At 42.7% G+C, this 17,928-nt stretch overlaps 2 protein-coding genes and 1 long non-coding RNA gene across 29 annotated transcripts in view; 2 read left to right on the forward strand and 1 right to left on the reverse strand.

Moving 5' to 3' along the window:
• rbfox1 (RNA binding fox-1 homolog 1) overlaps window positions 1-17,928 on the reverse strand; it is a 256,048-nt gene that overhangs the window by 182,816 nt on the left and 55,304 nt on the right. The window lies entirely within an intron of this gene.
• Window positions 1-17,928, forward strand: part of LOC127590309 (uncharacterized) — a 59,812-nt gene that overhangs the window by 12,066 nt on the left and 29,818 nt on the right. The gene's annotated exons all lie outside the window — the stretch shown is intronic.
• Window positions 12,871-17,928, forward strand: part of LOC127590256 (cell surface glycoprotein 1-like) — a 7,763-nt gene continuing 2,705 nt past the window's right edge. For 2 of the 18 annotated variants that reach the window (XM_052049767.1, XM_052049773.1), the window contains exons 1-9: window positions 12,871-13,153; window positions 13,529-13,600; window positions 13,976-14,053; window positions 14,429-14,500; window positions 14,875-14,946; window positions 15,322-15,393; window positions 15,769-15,840; window positions 16,216-16,293; window positions 16,669-16,740. In XM_052049767.1, coding sequence (XP_051905727.1) covers window positions 13,067-13,153; window positions 13,529-13,600; window positions 13,976-14,053; window positions 14,429-14,500; window positions 14,875-14,946; window positions 15,322-15,393; window positions 15,769-15,840; window positions 16,216-16,293; window positions 16,669-16,740 — 675 coding nt within the window. In that variant the 5' untranslated portion in view covers window positions 12,871-13,066. Of the gene's footprint in view, window positions 13,154-13,528; window positions 13,601-13,975; window positions 14,054-14,428; window positions 14,501-14,874; window positions 14,947-15,321; window positions 15,394-15,768; window positions 15,841-16,215; window positions 16,294-16,668; window positions 16,741-17,115; window positions 17,188-17,928 lie in introns of all 18 variants that reach the window. The other 16 variants (XM_052049768.1, XM_052049775.1, XM_052049778.1 and 13 more) reach the window with 16 other exon arrangements.

The raw sequence follows: 17,928 nt of genomic DNA on the forward strand, positions 1-17,928 counted from the left end.
TGACAGAGCGAAGATCCTGTGGGACTTCCAGATCCAGACTGACAAGATGGTCATGGTAAACCAACCAGATATCGTGATCATAGGTAAAGGGCAGAGGAAAGCCGTTGTTGTGGATGTAGCGGTCCCAAGTGATGGAAACATCAGGAAGAAGGAAACTCGAGAAATACCAAGGGCTCAGAGAGGAGCTGGAGAGAGCCTGGAAGGTAAAGGTGACAGTCGTGCCTGTGGTGGTCGGAGCACCCGTGGCAGTGACCCCCAAACTAGATGATTGGTTGCAACAGATCCCGGGAACAACATCGGACATCTCAGTCCAGAAATGTGCAGTTCTGGGAACAGCAAGGATACTGCGCAGAACAAGCTTCCTGGCCTCTGGTAGAGGACCCGAGCTGAATGAGGGACGGACACCACCCGAGGGGTGAGACGAGGATTTTTTTTATTTTATTTTTATTTTTCTTATCTAGATCTAGATCAGGGGTGGGCAATTATTTTTTGCATTGGGGCCACATGAGAACCAGAAAATATTATGGAGGGCCGGATCAAAATGGTGAACTAAATTCGACATAATATTAATTGGATTTCTTTATTTAAAAAGCAGTATTTTGCATTTTTGGCACGCTTTTCAAACTTTAAGAGTACATTACTCCGTATCGAACGGGATTTGCTTGACTTGGCACTACTGCGGGCTTCCGTATCGTCTCCCCCTTCCTCCAAATGCTCTGCAACTTCAAGTAACTGTGCCACCTGGCATTGAAATGCCTGTCATTACAAGTCCAAATTAAATTTATGCAGTCATTGACATCAAACCTTAATTGTGTACCAACCTTCGGCGGGCCGGATTAAAAAGACCAACGGGACTGATTTGGCCCGCGGCCCATAGTTTTCCCACTCCTGATCTAGATATATACGTTATTGGCCACGTATGTAGAACACAAAAGGAATTTGTCTCCAGTAGTACAGGCTGCACAAGTGTCATCTTAAACAAGGATATGACAAATAAGTAGGAAGGACATATGTAAGTGTACCGTTGTGCGGTACCACAAAATGACAGCTGTGAGACAATGTGCAACGTCTCAAGCAAAGTTAAAGTGATCAGTGGTAGAATGGGGAAGGGGGGGGGGGGCAAATGAGAAGCAGAAAATATTGTGGAGGGCCGGGCCAAAAGTTAGAAATAGAAATAGATAATAAAGAAGATACCACAATGTCTTTGTATGCCAGTAATAATGTAACATTCTCCTCCACCATCACACTCAGCACCGGTTCTCCTCAAGGATGTGTACTGACACATTTGACTGCTCTCCGACTCTTATTAGCGGTCCAGTTTGCAGAAAGTTTTTAACATGATAATAATCAAACCATTCAAGGAAATGTTCATTTACTCGAGCCACAAGCAGTTCACTCTGAGCATGGAAAATGCCAGAATCGGACTGAGTAAGAATCGCTTCCTTGTTTTTCGTAGATTTGAGTCTGAATTGCACTGTTCTGTTGGAAGACATCTTTTCCTCAAGCAGCTGAGCAAAAGGGTGGAACTGAATGAACAATCATAGGGAATGTCAAAGAAACACTGAAGACATAATGCACAATTTTCAGGTTGACTCCATAATGAGCGAAAAAGCTCCAAAAACGAAAGTAAAGCTGGTAATTACAGTGTATGCGAGCAAGAATAGACACACTGCATACTCTATATGTGCACACTCTCACAAGACAGTCAGAAATTCCGCTTCGGGAAAATTATCTGTGTGTAGGTGTGTGCATGTGTGTGCTACTCCTTTGCAAAAGTGCTTGCATCGGCAGGTTCACCCTGAGAGCCTCTCAAATCAAATGACCAAGAATAATGTGCAGAAAACCGCTGAGGATGGCAAGACTACACACCCACACACTCGCGCACACGCACAGACACACGCACACACCATTTCTTTACTTGTTTTATTTCTTTTCTTTCCTTAAAGCTTTCCCAGATTAGATTTTGTCCGGTCTTTTTTTCAAACACTCATCTCTGTCGGTGTTAGTAGTTACACTAAAATCAACATCTCTTGATAAGATACTGAATCAACTATGCAATATATTATGAGTGCTTGTTTCTATTTAAAAAAAACATTTTAAAAAAAACATTCCATCAACAATTATCGAGAGTGACCATATGCAAGAGCCAATATTATATATAATTACAATATAACAATATACCGGTAATAAAAAAATATAATAATGAACAATATAAGTTCAGCAGTAGATGCAAATAAATGCTGTATACTGATTTAAAATAATGTTCCTATTAATTAAAACACGACTGTGAATCTCATGTACACAAACATTACACCAAGTCAAGTCAACAGTGTTTCTAGAGCACATGTGCATGTGTGCATGTAGATGGTCATGTGTGTTCGCGCACGCATGTGTGCGCGTGTGTATGTTGCGTGCACACTGGTCCTGGGCCAGTGACGAGCACAGCGCAGCGTTGTGGATGCTGTATAACAAATAGGACCTGTCAGCTCAGGCGGGGGAGAGCGAGAGACAGCACAGATGATTGATTACTACAGTGTGTGTGTATGGGTGTGTCTCCCCTGACCACCAGCCTCCCTTCACCAACCCTCCTTTCACACACACACACACACACACTTTGCACGAAACAGAGGCGCTGATGTCAACTCTTTTACCTTACAAGTAAGAAGTGGGAGGAATTGCCTCAAATAGTGTTATTTAGGATTCTTCCATATTGGATGTAGGATAGGATCCAATCGAGAAGGGAAATCCGAATATGTTTTTAAATCACAAACACACATAGGGGGGTATTATTGGAACACAAATAAGAATACATGCAGACTTCAATCTATATCTAGGTCAAAAATATGCATATCTGTCAGCATAGACACAAATGTCTAACATGAATCAAAAAGGCCATGACACAAATGTGAAATGAGAATATACAAATAAGTTTGCAAAAATATGGACGTAAAGCATATGATCTGTAAACATTGAGACTCCTGATTGGCTGTATGCTCACATGTGACTTTTGCTAAGAGATGACAAGCCGATTGAAAAACTGAATCAAGTGTGGCCTACATATGGCATATGAATATCGTATCTATCCATTCAGTTTCTAAAGACTTTGTTGTCCTTAGGGTGGTGTTAAGGCTGGAGCTTCATTGCTGCTAGTAAGTATTAAGAGCAGGGCGACACCCTGAAATATGGTTCTCATTAGGACCATAAGATACTTTTTCATTCTTAGGAAAATGGGAGACCATTTTGACCATTTCGGTTTGCGTTGTTGCATCGTTCTTTTGATGAAAGAGTGTTTAGTCCTCTTCTACTGCAAGTGTCAATGGGGAGAGATTTGTCTCCAAATTATATCCACGATTTTCACATGTGACCCCAAATCTATTGGTGATTAACATGTATTTTTTTAAGTTGTGCAAAGGCAAAATACAATTGAGGGAAACAAATTGTGGTCATATTGTGTTGAATGAATAAACAGAAAAGATCAGATAAAAGCTCAATATCGGTTCTTCAATATCAAATTTTTAACAAAGAACGTGTCACGAAGCAAGGTGGTGGAGGACCCCCAAAAAGCCGGCAGGAGAGAGAAGCAGGGTGTATTTGAAGAAGTGTATTGATAAAACACAGAAAAATAAATCCTAAACAAACAAAGGCCAAAGTATCAAACAAAAACCCATGACTGAAGCTCAAAACGATCAATAACTGAAACATGACCAAAAACATGACCTAAACTTGACCAACAAACAAACATGACAGCAGCAAAGAGCAACAATGACCCGACCATGAGTTGTCGGCCGGGAGCCCTTTTAAAGCCACTAATTACCTAACGACCAACAGGTGTGCAGCTGCATGTAAAAGCCCCACAGTGTCACCTGTTGGTCACAAACCAAAACATGACAGAACGGCAGATGACTGGTCCATATTTCGTGCAAACAACAACACTGCCTCCTAACGGCCAGAGGAGGGATGTCCTTTCACCATTTGTGTAAAAAATGGGCGTGTCTGATGATCCATAAATGCATAATAATGCATAACCTCCCTGAACAGAACCCAGTTACCATAACAGTGGCAGACATACAGGAAAGAGTCTCAGACATAAAGAACTGGACAGCACCAGGCCCGGACATAATCCACACCTACTGGCTAAAGAAACTCACAGCACTCCATGAGCGCCTAGCAGCACAAATGAACCAGCTGCTGAGGGATGGGACTCACCCAGGATGGCTAACCGAAGGGCAAACGATCCTGATCATGAAGGATCCCTCGAAGGGTGCAGTCCCATCCAACTATCGGCCAATAACCTGTCTCTCCACAACATGGAATCAGGCATAATTGCGGCTAAGATAAGTGAACACATGGATCAATATATGAGCGAAGCACAGAAGGGCATTGGTAGAGATACCAGAGGAGCCAAACATCAGCTACTGGTTGACAGAACAGTCGCACAAGACTGCAGGTCCCGACATACCAACCTGTGCACAGCCTGGATTGATTACAAGAAAGCCTATGACTCGATGCCACACACATGGATCACTGAATGCTTGGAGTTGTATAAGGTGAACAGGACCCTAAGAGCCTTCGTTGCAAACTCGATGAGGATGTGGAAAACCACACTTGAAGCCAATGGCAAGCCACTTACCCAAGTGTCCATCAAATGTGGCATATACCAAGGTGATGCACTCTCCCCACTGCTGTTCTGCATAGGACTGAACCCCCTGAGCCAAGTAATCACCAAGAAATGGAACTACAATCAGTCACCTCCTCTACATGGATGACATAAAGCTGTATGCTAAGAGCCAAAGGGACATAGACTCCCTAATCCACACAACCAGGATCTACAGCAGCGACATCAGGATTTCATTCGGGCTTGAGAAATGTAGTCGGATGGTGACTAAGAGAGCAAAGGTAGTCCGCACTGAAGGGGTCCCTGAAGGAACAATAGCAGACATTGAGGACAACTACAAGTACCTCCGTATACCACAAGCCAATGGCAACCTCGAACTGGCAACAAGGAAAGCGGCAACGGCCAAATACCTCCAGCGAGTGAGGCAAGTCCTAAAAGCCTACCATTGATCAGATACCCTGCAGAAATAATAAGGCAGCCATAGGAAGAGATTCAGACCACAGACGTTATGACCCGAAGGCTCCTAATCATGATTGGAGGGTTCCATCCCAAATCCAGCACCCTGAGACTGTACGCAAGCCGAAAGGAAGGAGGCCAGGGACTAGTAAGTGTGAGAGCCACTGTCCAGGATGAAACATCCAAGCTCCATGAATACATCAAGGAGAAGGCTCCAACGGATGACGTACTCAGAGAATGTCTCAGACAATGGGGAGCACAAGATGAGGCGCTGGAAGAGGGACCATCATGGGATGACAAGCCCCTACACGGGATGTGCCACCGGACCATAACTGAATTGGCCGATCTCAAGAAGTCTTATCAGTGGCTAGCGAGGGCTGGCCTGAAGGACAGCACAGAGGCACTTATCCTGGCTGCTCAGGAGCAGCCCCTGACCACCAGAGCCATTGAGGCCCAGATATACCACACCAGACAAGGCCCAAGGTGTAGGTTGTGCAAAGAGGCACCTGAGACGATCCAACACATCAGAATCAGAATCAGAATCAGAATCTGAATCAGAATCGTCTTTATTGGCCAAGCATGTAGAACACACAAGGAATTTGTCTCCGGTATAACACGCTGCACTAGTATCATCGTAAACAACAAAATCATTGAACCATTTTAGAGTAACCAATAGTTATGTAGTACCATTTTGTAGTACAAAAAGAGTGACTACGTCAGTGACTGTTTAAGGAGTTAATGGCTAGAGGGAAGAAGCTGTTTAAGTGTATACTGGATTTGGTGCGCATGGATCTGTAGCGTCTGCCTGAGGGGAGTGGCTGGAAAAGGGCAGGGTGCGGGGGATCCAGGAGGATTTTCCGTGCCCTTGTCTTGATTCTTGCAGTGTGCAAGTCCTCAAGAGTGGGAAAGGCGGTGCCAACGATTTTCTCCGCCGTCCTAACTGTCCGTTGAAGTTGGATTTTGTCCTTTTTTGTGGCGGCCCCAAACCAAACCGTGATGGAAGAACACAGGATTGATTCGATGGCTGCCGTGTAGAACTGTCGTAGCACCTCCTGTGGCAGGCCATGCTTCCTCAGCAGCCTCAGGAAGTACATCCGCTGCCGGGCCCTTTTCAGGATGGAGATGGTGTTGACTTCCCACTTCATGTCCTGGGAGACTGTGATTCCCAGGAACTTGAAGGTCTCGACGGTTGACACAGGGCAGTTGGATAGTGTGAGGGGCAACTGTGGAGAAGAATGTTTCCTGAAGTCCACGATCATCTCTACAGTCTTGAGCGTGTTCAGTCCGAGGTTGTGTCGGCTGCACCAGAGCTCCAGCTGCTCCACTTGTTGGCGGTACGCAGACTCGTCGCCGTCTTTGATGAGACCGATGACCGTGGTGTCGTCTGCGAACTTTATGAGTTTGACAGCTGGATCTGTTGTGTAGAGAGAGAAGAGCAGTGGAGAGAGGAGACATCACTGTGGGGCTCCAGTGCTGGTGGTGCGTATTGATGATGTTGTTGCTCCCAGTCTCACCTGTTGTGTCCGTCCCGTCAGGAAGCTGAGGATCCACTGGCAGATCGTAGGAGACACACCGAGGTGGAGAAGTTTGGGGGTGAGGAGTTCCGGGATGATGGTGTTGAACGCAGAGCTGAAATCCACAAACAGAATCCTTGCGTAGGTCCCTGTGCTGTCGAGGTGCTCGAGGATGTAGTGCAGACCTATGTTGACTGCGTCTTCCACAGACCTGTTTGCCCGGTAGGCAAACTGGAGAGGGTCCAGCAGGGGTCCAGTGACGTTCTTTAGGTGGTTCAACACAAGGCGTTCAAAGGACTTCATGACCACAGACGTCAGGGCGACGTTCAGTTCAGTTCCGATGTTGCTGATTTCTTGGCAACTGGGATGATGGTAGACTGTTTTAAGAAGGATGGGACCTCACAGCTCCAGGGATCTGTTGAAGATTTGTGTGAAGACCGGAGGCAGCTGGTCAGCGCAGACTTTCAGGCAGGAGGGGGACACTTTGTCGGGCCCCTGAGCTTTTTTGATCTTTTGCTGTTTGAAGAGCCGTCTCACGTAATTGTTCGTGGATCTGTAGTGGAGAAAAAGAGGGTGGGGGAGTAGGTGGACTGGTTTCTGGTAGAGGTGTGTGTGTGTGTGGGAAATGGGGGTGTCCTTTTCAAATCGGCAGGAAAACATGTTTAGTTCATTAGCAAGATCCTTATTTTTCACTGTTTGGGGGGATGGCATTCTATAGTTAGTGATTGCTTTCAGGTCATTCCATACAGATGCAGAGTCGTTAGCAGAGAACTGGTTTTTCAGCCTCTCCGCATAGCTTCTCTTAGCGATGTTAATTTCCTTTGTCAATTGGTTTCTGGCGCGTTTGTACAGTGCCTGATCTCCACTTCTAAATGCGGCCTCTTTCTCTTTCCTGAGTTGCCTGAGTTTGGGAGTAAACCATGGCTTGTTATTGTTGAAGGAGAGGAAGGACTTCGTTGGTACACACATGTCCTCACAGAAACTGATGTATGATGTGAAACAGTGTCTGTGTATTCATCCAGTGTGCCCGTTGAAGTTTCAAAGACGCCCCAATCAGTGCAGTCTAAGCATTCTTGTAGAGCTGGCTTTGCTTCATCTGTCCATTTTTTCACAGTCTTAACAACCGGTTTAACACATTTGAGTTTCTGTCTGTATGTAGGTATTAAGTGGATTAAATTGTGGTCAGAAAGACCCAATGCTGCACGGGCGACCGATCGGTATGCATTTTTGATTGTTGTATAGCAGTGGTCTAGAATGTTGCCTTCTCTGGTGAAACAGTCGATGTGCTGCTTATATCTGGGAAGTTCACGGTTAAGATGTGCTCTATTAAAATCGCCCAAAATGATCAGGGGTGACTCTGGGTATTTTAGTTCGAGTTTGTTTACTTGTTCGGCTAGCGTTTGTATCGCCGTGTTAGCGTTAGCTTGTGGCGCAATGTAAACACCGACTAGTAAAAAGGAGGTGAACTCACGTGGCGAGTAGAATGGCTTGCAGTTTAAAGACAGCGACTCCAGGTGCGGGCTGTAGTGTGCGTCCAGCTTCGTGACATCAGTGCACCAGTCTTCGTTAATATAGAAGCAAATCCCACCACCTTTCGATTTCCGTGATAGCTCCGTGTCGCGGTCGGCTCAGAGAAGGCGGAAACCGGGTAGATGTAGCGCGGAATCCGGGTGGCGGTCACTGAGCCAGGTTTCAGTGAAGCAGAGCGCAGCAGAACGTGCAAAGGTTTTGTTGGTCTTTGTGAGGAGAAGAAGTTCATCCATCTTGTTTGACAGAGATCGTAGATTAGCAAGATGGATCGATGGGAGCGGGGTTCGAAATCCGTGCTGCCGGAGCTTGACGAGCACGCCGGCTCGCTTCCCCCTCCTCCGGCGGCGTTTCCATGCTCCGTACAGCGCAGCTGCTCTGCTCGCGATTAGCTCTGAAAAACCTTGTGGATTTTCGTGTGCTGGTGAAAAAAGACCGAGCGTAGACTCCCCAAAGCGCAGCAACTTTTCCCTCGTGTAAGTAAGCCGCTCAGGGTCGCCAAAAACAAACGAAAATGACAAAAACAGGGATAATACTAGGGAGCGTGTGACTGAGGCTTCCATACCTGTCGGCGCCTGATGAATTGTTGCAACGTGTAAGATGCTGGCAGGGAAAGCCTACATGGAACGCCATAACCAGGTGGCTGGCATAGTCTCCCGAAACATCTGTTCGGAGTATGGTCTGGAAACCCCAAGATCAAAATGGGAAACACCTCCGAAGGTGGTGGAGAATGACAGAGCGAAGATCCTGTGGGACTTCCAGATCCAGACTGACAAGATGGTCATGGTAAACCAACCAGATATCGTGATCATAGGTAAAGGGCAGAGGAAAGCCGTTGTTGTGGATGTAGCGGTCCCAAGTGATGGAAACATCAGGAAGAAGGAAACTCGAGAAATACCAAGGGCTCAGAGAGGAGCTGGAGAGAGCCTGGAAGGTAAAGGTGACAGTCGTGCCTGTGGTGGTCGGAGCACCCGTGGCAGTGACCCCCAAACTAGATGATTGGTTGCAACAGATCCCGGGAACAACATCGGACATCTCAGTCCAGAAATGTGCAGTTCTGGGAACAGCAAGGATACTGCGCAGAACAAGCTTCCTGGCCTCTGGTAGAGGACCCGAGCTGAATGAGGGACGGACACCACCCGAGGGGTGAGACGAGGATTTTTTTTATTTTATTTTTATTTTTCTTATCTAGATCTAGATCAGGGGTGGGCAATTATTTTTTGCATTGGGGCCACATGAGAACCAGAAAATATTATGGAGGGCCGGATCAAAATGGTGAACTAAATTCGACATAATATTAATTGGATTTCTTTATTTAAAAAGCAGTATTTTGCATTTTTGGCACGCTTTTCAAACTTTAAGAGTACATTACTCCGTATCGAACGGGATTTGCTTGACTTGGCACTACTGCGGGCTTCCGTATCGTCTCCCCCTTCCTCCAAATGCTCTGCAACTTCAAGTAACTGTGCCACCTGGCATTGAAATGCCTGTCATTACAAGTCCAAATTAAATTTATGCAGTCATTGACATCAAACCTTAATTGTGTACCAACCTTCGGCGGGCCGGATTAAAAAGACCAACGGGACTGATTTGGCCCGCGGCCCATAGTTTTCCCACTCCTGATCTAGATATATACGTTATTGGCCACGTATGTAGAACACAAAAGGAATTTGTCTCCAGTAGTACAGGCTGCACAAGTGTCATCTTAAACAAGGATATGACAAATAAGTAGGAAGGACATATGTAAGTGTACCGTTGTGCGGTACCACCCAATGACAGCTGTGAGACAATGTGCAACGTCTCAAGCAAAGTTAAAGTGATCAGTGGTAGAATGGGGAAGGGGGGGGGGGGCAAATGAGAAGCAGAAAATATTGTGGAGGGCCGGGCCAAAAGTTAGAAATAGAAATAGATAATAAAGAAGATACCACAATGTCTTTGTATGCCAGTAATAATGTAACATTCTCCTCCACCATCACACTCAGCACCGGTTCTCCTCAAGGATGTGTACTGACACATTTGACTGCTCTCCGACTCTTATTAGCGGTCCAGTTTGCAGAAAGTTTTTAACATGATAATAATCAAACCATTCAAGGAAATGTTCATTTACTCGAGCCACAAGCAGTTCACTCTGAGCATGGAAAATGCCAGAATCGGACTGAGTAAGAATCGCTTCCTTGTTTTTCGTAGATTTGAGTCTTTCCGACTCCAGGCGTCTCCTGAATGTTTCACACTTTGTTACCCGCTTCGTTTAATCAGATACAGTACATATCACTTTCCCTTCCATGGTCATTACTTTCTCTTTACTTTCTCTACTTTTTTCCGCAGTCCTAATTGTCCATTGCAGTCGGATTTTGTCCGAACGCAGGATTGATTCGATGACTGCCGTATAGAACTGTCTTACCACCTCCTGTGGTAGCCTCAGGAATTACATCCTTTTTTGGGCCTTTTTCAGGATGGAGTTGGTGTTGACCTCCCACTTCAACACCAACTCCATATATATGAATTTGCGTGAATAATTTTGAGAGACATCAACTCTCCACAGACAACGCCAGTAGAGGAAAACTTACACTCTTCAACCAAAACAAAGCCGCAACAACGCAAACCAAAATCTAGTTATAGGGTCTCCCAAGCACACATTCTACTTTCTCGTTTTGATGAGACAGTTACCTTGTTATGATGAGCAAGTTTCATGTTAGGATGAGAAAATTTCTCATCCAAACGATAATCTTTTTGTTGTTATTTTTTTCCCCATGTCACTTTCGGGGCTCTGGTTAGAGATATGTGGTAATGATAGTGGTACTATTGTTGACCCAACTGATTTGTGTGTGTGTGTGTGTGTGTGTGTGTGTGTGTGTGTGTGCGTGTGTGTGCATGTGTGCGTTTGTATTCATGACATCTCAGGACAATTTTATGATAACACACCTTCACAATGAGGACCTGTGGAAAAATGAGGACATTTTTCGCGTCCTCATATTTCCACGCAGTCTACACTACTCTAGAGCTCACGAGGATACTCCGACACCAAAAATAAGTGATGTCCTGAAAGAGCACAATTTTCAGAAATTGTGTGTTTAAGTGTGTTTAACTTTCGACTCACTTTTCATTTGGAAAACTAGTGGCCAACTTCGGTACTTAACACACTTTTAACACACTTTCAGTGATGTCATTGTGCAGGACCTCAAATGTCATCTTTTTCGGACTGACTCACACATTTTCCCCGCCCTCGTCCTGATAAGTCACGTCAATTAGCAGTCACACAAAATCCAACATGTGAAGCAGCCAGACAATCCTACTCTCAAACACGACCACGCGTGGATGACCATCGGGTAAGCAATTCCTTTTCATTTATCTTACCGTAACATAGAAGTTGTTCAATATAACCGTGTTTAACAGTGCCCACCAAAGGTAATATCATTCAATAAGACAGCTAGCTAGCTAGCTAGCTCGATCGTTAGCATGCTAATAAGCTTCCAGTAAAAGTAATGTGGACATGTCCTGCAGGCAAGGTTCTGGAAAACTTTTCTAAATCTTTAACAACACAGTCTGTGGAACTTGGTTTTGGTACCATATGTTTATTTCAGTGCAGTATTTGTTTTATTCGATTGCAGTTAATTTAAATTAGTTAGTACAGGTAGCCTAATGAAAGTGGGCCAGGCACTTCTAGCATTTACGCTAAGTCCGGTGTATTTACACTGTTTATTCTTGTGCTGATTCAATTGTACACTGTTTCAATGAAAAAAACAAACAAACGTTTGCAATGAAATTATAGCAGAATTCAGCTTTGTTGGTACATTTGGTCAAGACAATATTGTGTTACTCTATTTTAATTTTACATTGTTATCTGCCTGACAAATGGTTTGCCCGAATCTATTAGTCTGACCAGCAAATGTTTGATGAAATGAATTTTTGTATTTTTGAGGAAGAAAATAATATTCCTTTGGCTCAGTACTTTTTGAGCCAAAATAAGTGCTGCCATAATATTGTGCTTGCTTGTCTGGCTGACTTCTTCTCACTTTCCATTGTAGATGTTTACTGGTGGTGATAATGTCACAAAGAAGAACCAGACTGAGCCCTGAATCTGAGGCTGCTCCTTTTATCTGGAGTCAACAAGCCTTGTTTGAAAGCCCAGTGGATCAATGATTATAAAGGTATGCTATCAATCTACCTGCTATCTAATTCTTATGGCTACCGCAAGCACATGACAAGAAATGCAACCAAAGCCTGTCACAGTGACAGATTTTATTTGTACATTGTATTTACCCCAAAAATGGAATTTTTGGGGTAAATTTTGGAATGAAAAAATAGAAATAGAAATTATTCGGCTTCTGTTAAAATATTGTGCTTCACCAAATATCACAATTCATAAAAACACATACCATCCGTAATAGTCGAGGAAAATTAGATGCCTTTAAACTTCCTTCATAATGCTTATTTCACCTGATTGAAGAAGGCTGTGGTAGCTGTTTGACAAATCCACATTTTTATCAGCAATTTGTACTGCCCATCAAAAGTCTCTACTTAGTTGAAAACAACGAATGGTCACCGGAATTATTTTTCAGTCATTACATTGTTTTAGTCTGAAAGAGTATGTTTCGGGTGTTGTCTTTATTATTTGAACTCAGTCATGTCTGTTGTCCTGAAATTGTTAGCTATAAGAGCTGTACAGTGGTAACTACCATAAAGAGCCGGCTTGTGCTATGTATGAAGTTTAATTTATTCAAAAGTCATGTAACTACGACATATTTCTTACACTCTATGGTTGCTATAATGTTGATTTTCATGATTTCAGTCATGCCCTCATACTTCCCAGTTACTGTAGAATACTTTTTAGAATATTTCTGATACTGTAATGTTGCTGAAAAACCTGAGTGTGATCAGGTGAAATGACTTTTGTCTGGACCTAACACTGGAGAGCCTGTGTTCGAATGTCCCGTAATGGCACCGTAATGGTGTTATGTTGCAGACACCAAGTGACGGGATCTTGACTGAACCTTCTGGAGACCAAGAAGGGAGTGAGAGATCCACTTCATCCTTACAACAGGTTACTACTTCTTATCATGATATACTAGGTTTGAGTTTTCAGCTTTCTTTGACAAACACAGGAGAAGTTATAAATCAGAAACATGGACTCTCCATGATTTCAGTCGTCATGTCCTCATATTTCTTTAGACCTGAAAAACCTGAGTGTGTTTCAGGTGACATGACTTTTGTCTTAACCTAACTCTGGAGAGGCTGTGTCTAAATGTCCCCATATTGCTGTTCCACAGAGCAGAACAGTGTTAACTTTCTATAGTGTGGTACATTATTCCCAAACTCTCCTGTGAGCAATGTTCAATGATAATTAATATTTATTAATTTCTTAACTGGTCAGAATGAAGAATGCTGAATATTTTGACACCGTAATGTTATGTTGCAGACACCAAGTGACCTGACTGAACCCTCTGGAGACCATGAATGGAGTGAGAGATCCACTTCATCCTTACAACAGGTTACTACTTCTTATCATGATATACTAGGTTTGAGTTTTCAGCTTTCTTTGACAAACACAGGAGAAGTTCTAAATCAGAAACATAGACTCTCCATGATTTCAGTCGTCATGTCCTCATGTTTCTTCAGACTTGAAAAACCTGAGTGTGTTTCAGGTGACATGACTTTTGTCTTAACCTAACTCTGGAGAGCCTGTGTTCGAATGTCCCCATATTGCTGTTCCACAGAAATGAACAGTGTTAACTTTCTATAGTGTGGTATATTCATCCCAAACTCTCCCGTGAGCAATGTTCAATGAGAAATAATGTTTATTCATTTCTTAACTGGTCAGAATGAAGAATGCTGAAACTTTTGACACCGTAATGTTATGTTGCAGACATCAAGTGACAGGTACCTGACTGAACCCTCTGGAAACCAAGAATGGAGTGAGAGATCCACTTCATCCTTACAACAGGTTACTACTTCTTATCATGATATACTAGGTTTGAGTTTTCAGCTTTCTTTGACAAACACAGGAGAAGTTATAAATCAGAAACATGGACTCTCCATGATTTCAGTCGTCATGTCCTCATATTTCTTGAGACCTGAAAAACCTGAGTGTGTTTCAGGTGACATGACTTTTGTCTTAACCTAACTCTGGAGAGCCTGTGTTCGAATGTCCCCATATTGCTGTTCCACAGAACTGAACAGTGTTAACTTTCTATAGTGTGGTATATTCATCCCAAACTCTCCCGTGAGCAATGTTCAATGATAATTAATATTTATTCATTTCTTAACTGGTCAGAATGAAGAATGCTGAATATGTTGACACCGTAATGTTATGTTGCAGACACCAAGTGACCTGACTGAACCCTCTGGAGACCAAGAATGGAGTGAGAGATCCACTTCATCCTTACAACAGGTTACTACTTCTTATCATGATATACTAGGTTTGAATTTTCAGCTTTCTTTGACAAACACAGGAGAAGTTATAAGTCAGAAACATAGACTCTCCATAGTTTCAGTCGTCATGTCCTCATATTTTTCAGACCTGAAAAACCTCAGTGTGTTTCAGGTGACATGACTTTTGTCTTAACCTAACTCTGGAGAGCCTGTGTTCGAATGTCCCCATATTGCTGTTCCACAGAACTGAACAGTGTTAACTTTCTATAGTGTGGTATATTCATCCCAAACTCTCCCGTGAGCAATGTTCAATGATAATTAATATTTATTCATTTCTTAACTGGTCAGAATGAAGAATGCTCAAACTTTTGACACTGTAATGTTATGTTGCAGACACCAAGTGACCTGACTGAACCCTCTGGAAACCAAGAATGGAGTGAGAGATCCACTTCATCCTTACAACAGGTTACTACTTCTTATCATGATATACTAGGTTTGAATTTTCAGCTTTCTTTGACAAACACAGGAGAAGTTATAAGTCAGAAACATAGACTCTCCATGATTTCAGTCGTCATGTCCTCATATTTCTTCAGACCTGAAAAACCTGAGTGTGTTTCAGGTGTCATGACTTTTGTCTTAACCTAACTCTGGAGAGCCTGTGTTCGAATGTCCCCATATTGCTGTTTCTCAGAGCTGAACAGTGTTAACTTACTATAGTGTGGTACATTATTCTCAAACTCTCCTGTGGGCAATGTTCAATGAGAAATAATGTTTATTAATTTCTTAGCTGGTCAGAATGAAGAATGCTGAAACTTTTGACACCGTAATGTTATGTTGCAGACACCAAGTGACCTGACTGAACCCTCTGGAAACCAAGAATGGAGTGAGAGATCCACTTCATCCTTACAACAGGTTACTACTTCTTATCATGATATACTAGGTTTGAGTTTTCAGCTTTCTTTGACAAACACAGGAGAAGTTATAAATCAGAAACATGGACTCTCCATGATTTCAGTCGTCATGTCCTCATATTTCTTTAGACCTGAAAAACCTGAGTGTGTTTCAGGTGACATGACTTTTGTCTTAACCTAACTCTGGAGAGGCTGTGTCTAAATGTCCCCATATTGCTGTTCCACAGAGCAGAACAGTGTTAACTTTCTATAGTGTGGTACATTATTCCCAAACTCTCCTGTGAGCAATGTTCAATGATAATTAATATTTATTAATTTCTTAACTGGTCAGAATGAAGAATGCTGAATATTTTGACACCGTAATGTTATGTTGCAGACACCAAGTGACCTGACTGAACCCTCTGGAGACCATGAATGGAGTGAGAGATCCACTTCATCCTTACAACAGGTTACTACTTCTTATCATGATATACTAGGTTTGAGTTTTCAGCTTTCTTTGACAAACACAGGAGAAGTTCTAAATCAGAAACATAGACTCTCCATGATTTCAGTCGTCATGTCCTCATGTTTCTTCAGACTTGAAAAACCTGAGTGTGTTTCAGGTGACATGACTTTTGTCTTAACCTAACTCTGGAGAGCCTGTGTTCGAATGTCCCCATATTGCTGTTCCACAGAAATGAACAGTGTTAACTTTCTATAGTGTGGTATATTCATCCCAAACTCTCCCGTGAGCAATGTTCAATGAGAAATAATGTTTATTCATTTCTTAACTGGTCAGAATGAAGAATGCTGAAACTTTTGACACCGTAATGTTATGTTGCAGACATCAAGTGACAGGTACCTGACTGAACCCTCTGGAAACCAAGAATGGAGTGAGAGATCCACTTCATCCTTACAACAGGTTACTACTTCTTATCATGATATACTAGGTTTGAGTTTTCAGCTTTCTTTGACAAACACAGGAGAAGTTATAAATCAGAAACATGGACTCTCCATGATTTCAGTCGTCATGTCCTCATATTTCTTGAGACCTGAAAAACCTGAGTGTGTTTCAGGTGACATGACTTTTGTCTTAACCTAACTCTGGAGAGCCTGTGTTCGAATGTCCCCATATTGCTGTTCCACAGAACTGAACAGTGTTAACTTTCTATAGTGTGGTATATTCATCCCAAACTCTCCCGTGAGCAATGTTCAATGATAATTAATATTTATTCATTTCTTAACTGGTCAGAATGAAGAATGCTGAATATGTTGACACCGTAATGTTATGTTGCAGACACCAAGTGACCTGACTGAACCCTCTGGAGACCATGAATGGAGTGAGAGATCCACTTCATTCTTACAACAGGTTACTACTTCTTATCATGATATACTAGGTTTGAGTTTTCAGCTTTCTTTGACAAACACAGGAGAAGTTATAAGTCAGAAACATAGACTCTCCATAATTTCAGTCGTCATGTCCTCATATTTCTTCAGACCTGAAAAACCTCAGTGTGTTTCAGGTGACATGACTTTTGTCTTAACCTAACTCTGGAGAGCCTGTGTTCGAATGTCCCCATATTGCTGTTCCACAGAACTGAACAGTGTTAACTTTCTATAGTGTGGTATATTCATCCCAAACTCTCCCGTAAGCAATGTTCAATGATAATGAATATTTATTCATTTCTTAACTGGTCAAAATGAAGAATGCTGAATATTTTGACACCGTAATGTTATGTTGCAGACACCAAGTGACCTGACTGAACCCTCTGGAGACCATGAATGGAATGATAGACACACTTCATCCTTACAACAGGTTACTACTTCTTGTCATGATATACTAGGTTTGAGTTTTCAGCTTTCTTTGACAAACACAGAAGAAGTTATAAATCAGAAACATGGACTCTCCATGATTTCAGTCGTCATGTCCTCATATTTCTTTAGACCTGAAAAACCGGAGTGTGTTTCAGGTGATATGATTTTTGTCTGGACTTAACTCTGGAGAGCTTGTGTTCGAATGTCCCCATATTGCTGTTACACAGAGATGAACAGTGTTAACTTTCTATAGTGTCTTATATTAATCCCAAACCCTCCTGTGAGCGATGTTCAATGAATAACAATGTTTATTCATCTATTAACTAATCAGGATGAATAAATTTGAATATTTCTGACACTGCACTGTTGCTATGTTGTAGACACCAAGTGTTCCGATCCTGATGAAACCTTTTGAAGATCAAGAAATGAGTGGAAGATCCACTTCTTCCTTACAACAGGTTACTACTTCTTATCATGATATACTAGGTTTGAGTTTTCAGCTTTCTTTGACAAACACAGGAGAAGTTATAAGTCAGAAACATAGACTCTCCATAATTTCAGTCGTCATGTCCTCATATTTCTTCAGACCTGAAAAACCTCAGTGTGTTTCAGGTGACATGACTTTTGTCTTAACCTAACTCTGGAGAGCCTGTGTTCGAATGTCCCCATATTGCTGTTCCACAGAACTGAACAGTGTTAACTTTCTATAGTGTGGTATATTCATCCCAAACTCTCCCGTGAG

The sequence above is a fragment of the Hippocampus zosterae genome, chromosome 17 (genome assembly GCF_025434085.1).
Source record: "Hippocampus zosterae strain Florida chromosome 17, ASM2543408v3, whole genome shotgun sequence".
Classification (NCBI taxonomy): Eukaryota; Metazoa; Chordata; class Actinopteri; order Syngnathiformes; family Syngnathidae; genus Hippocampus; species Hippocampus zosterae.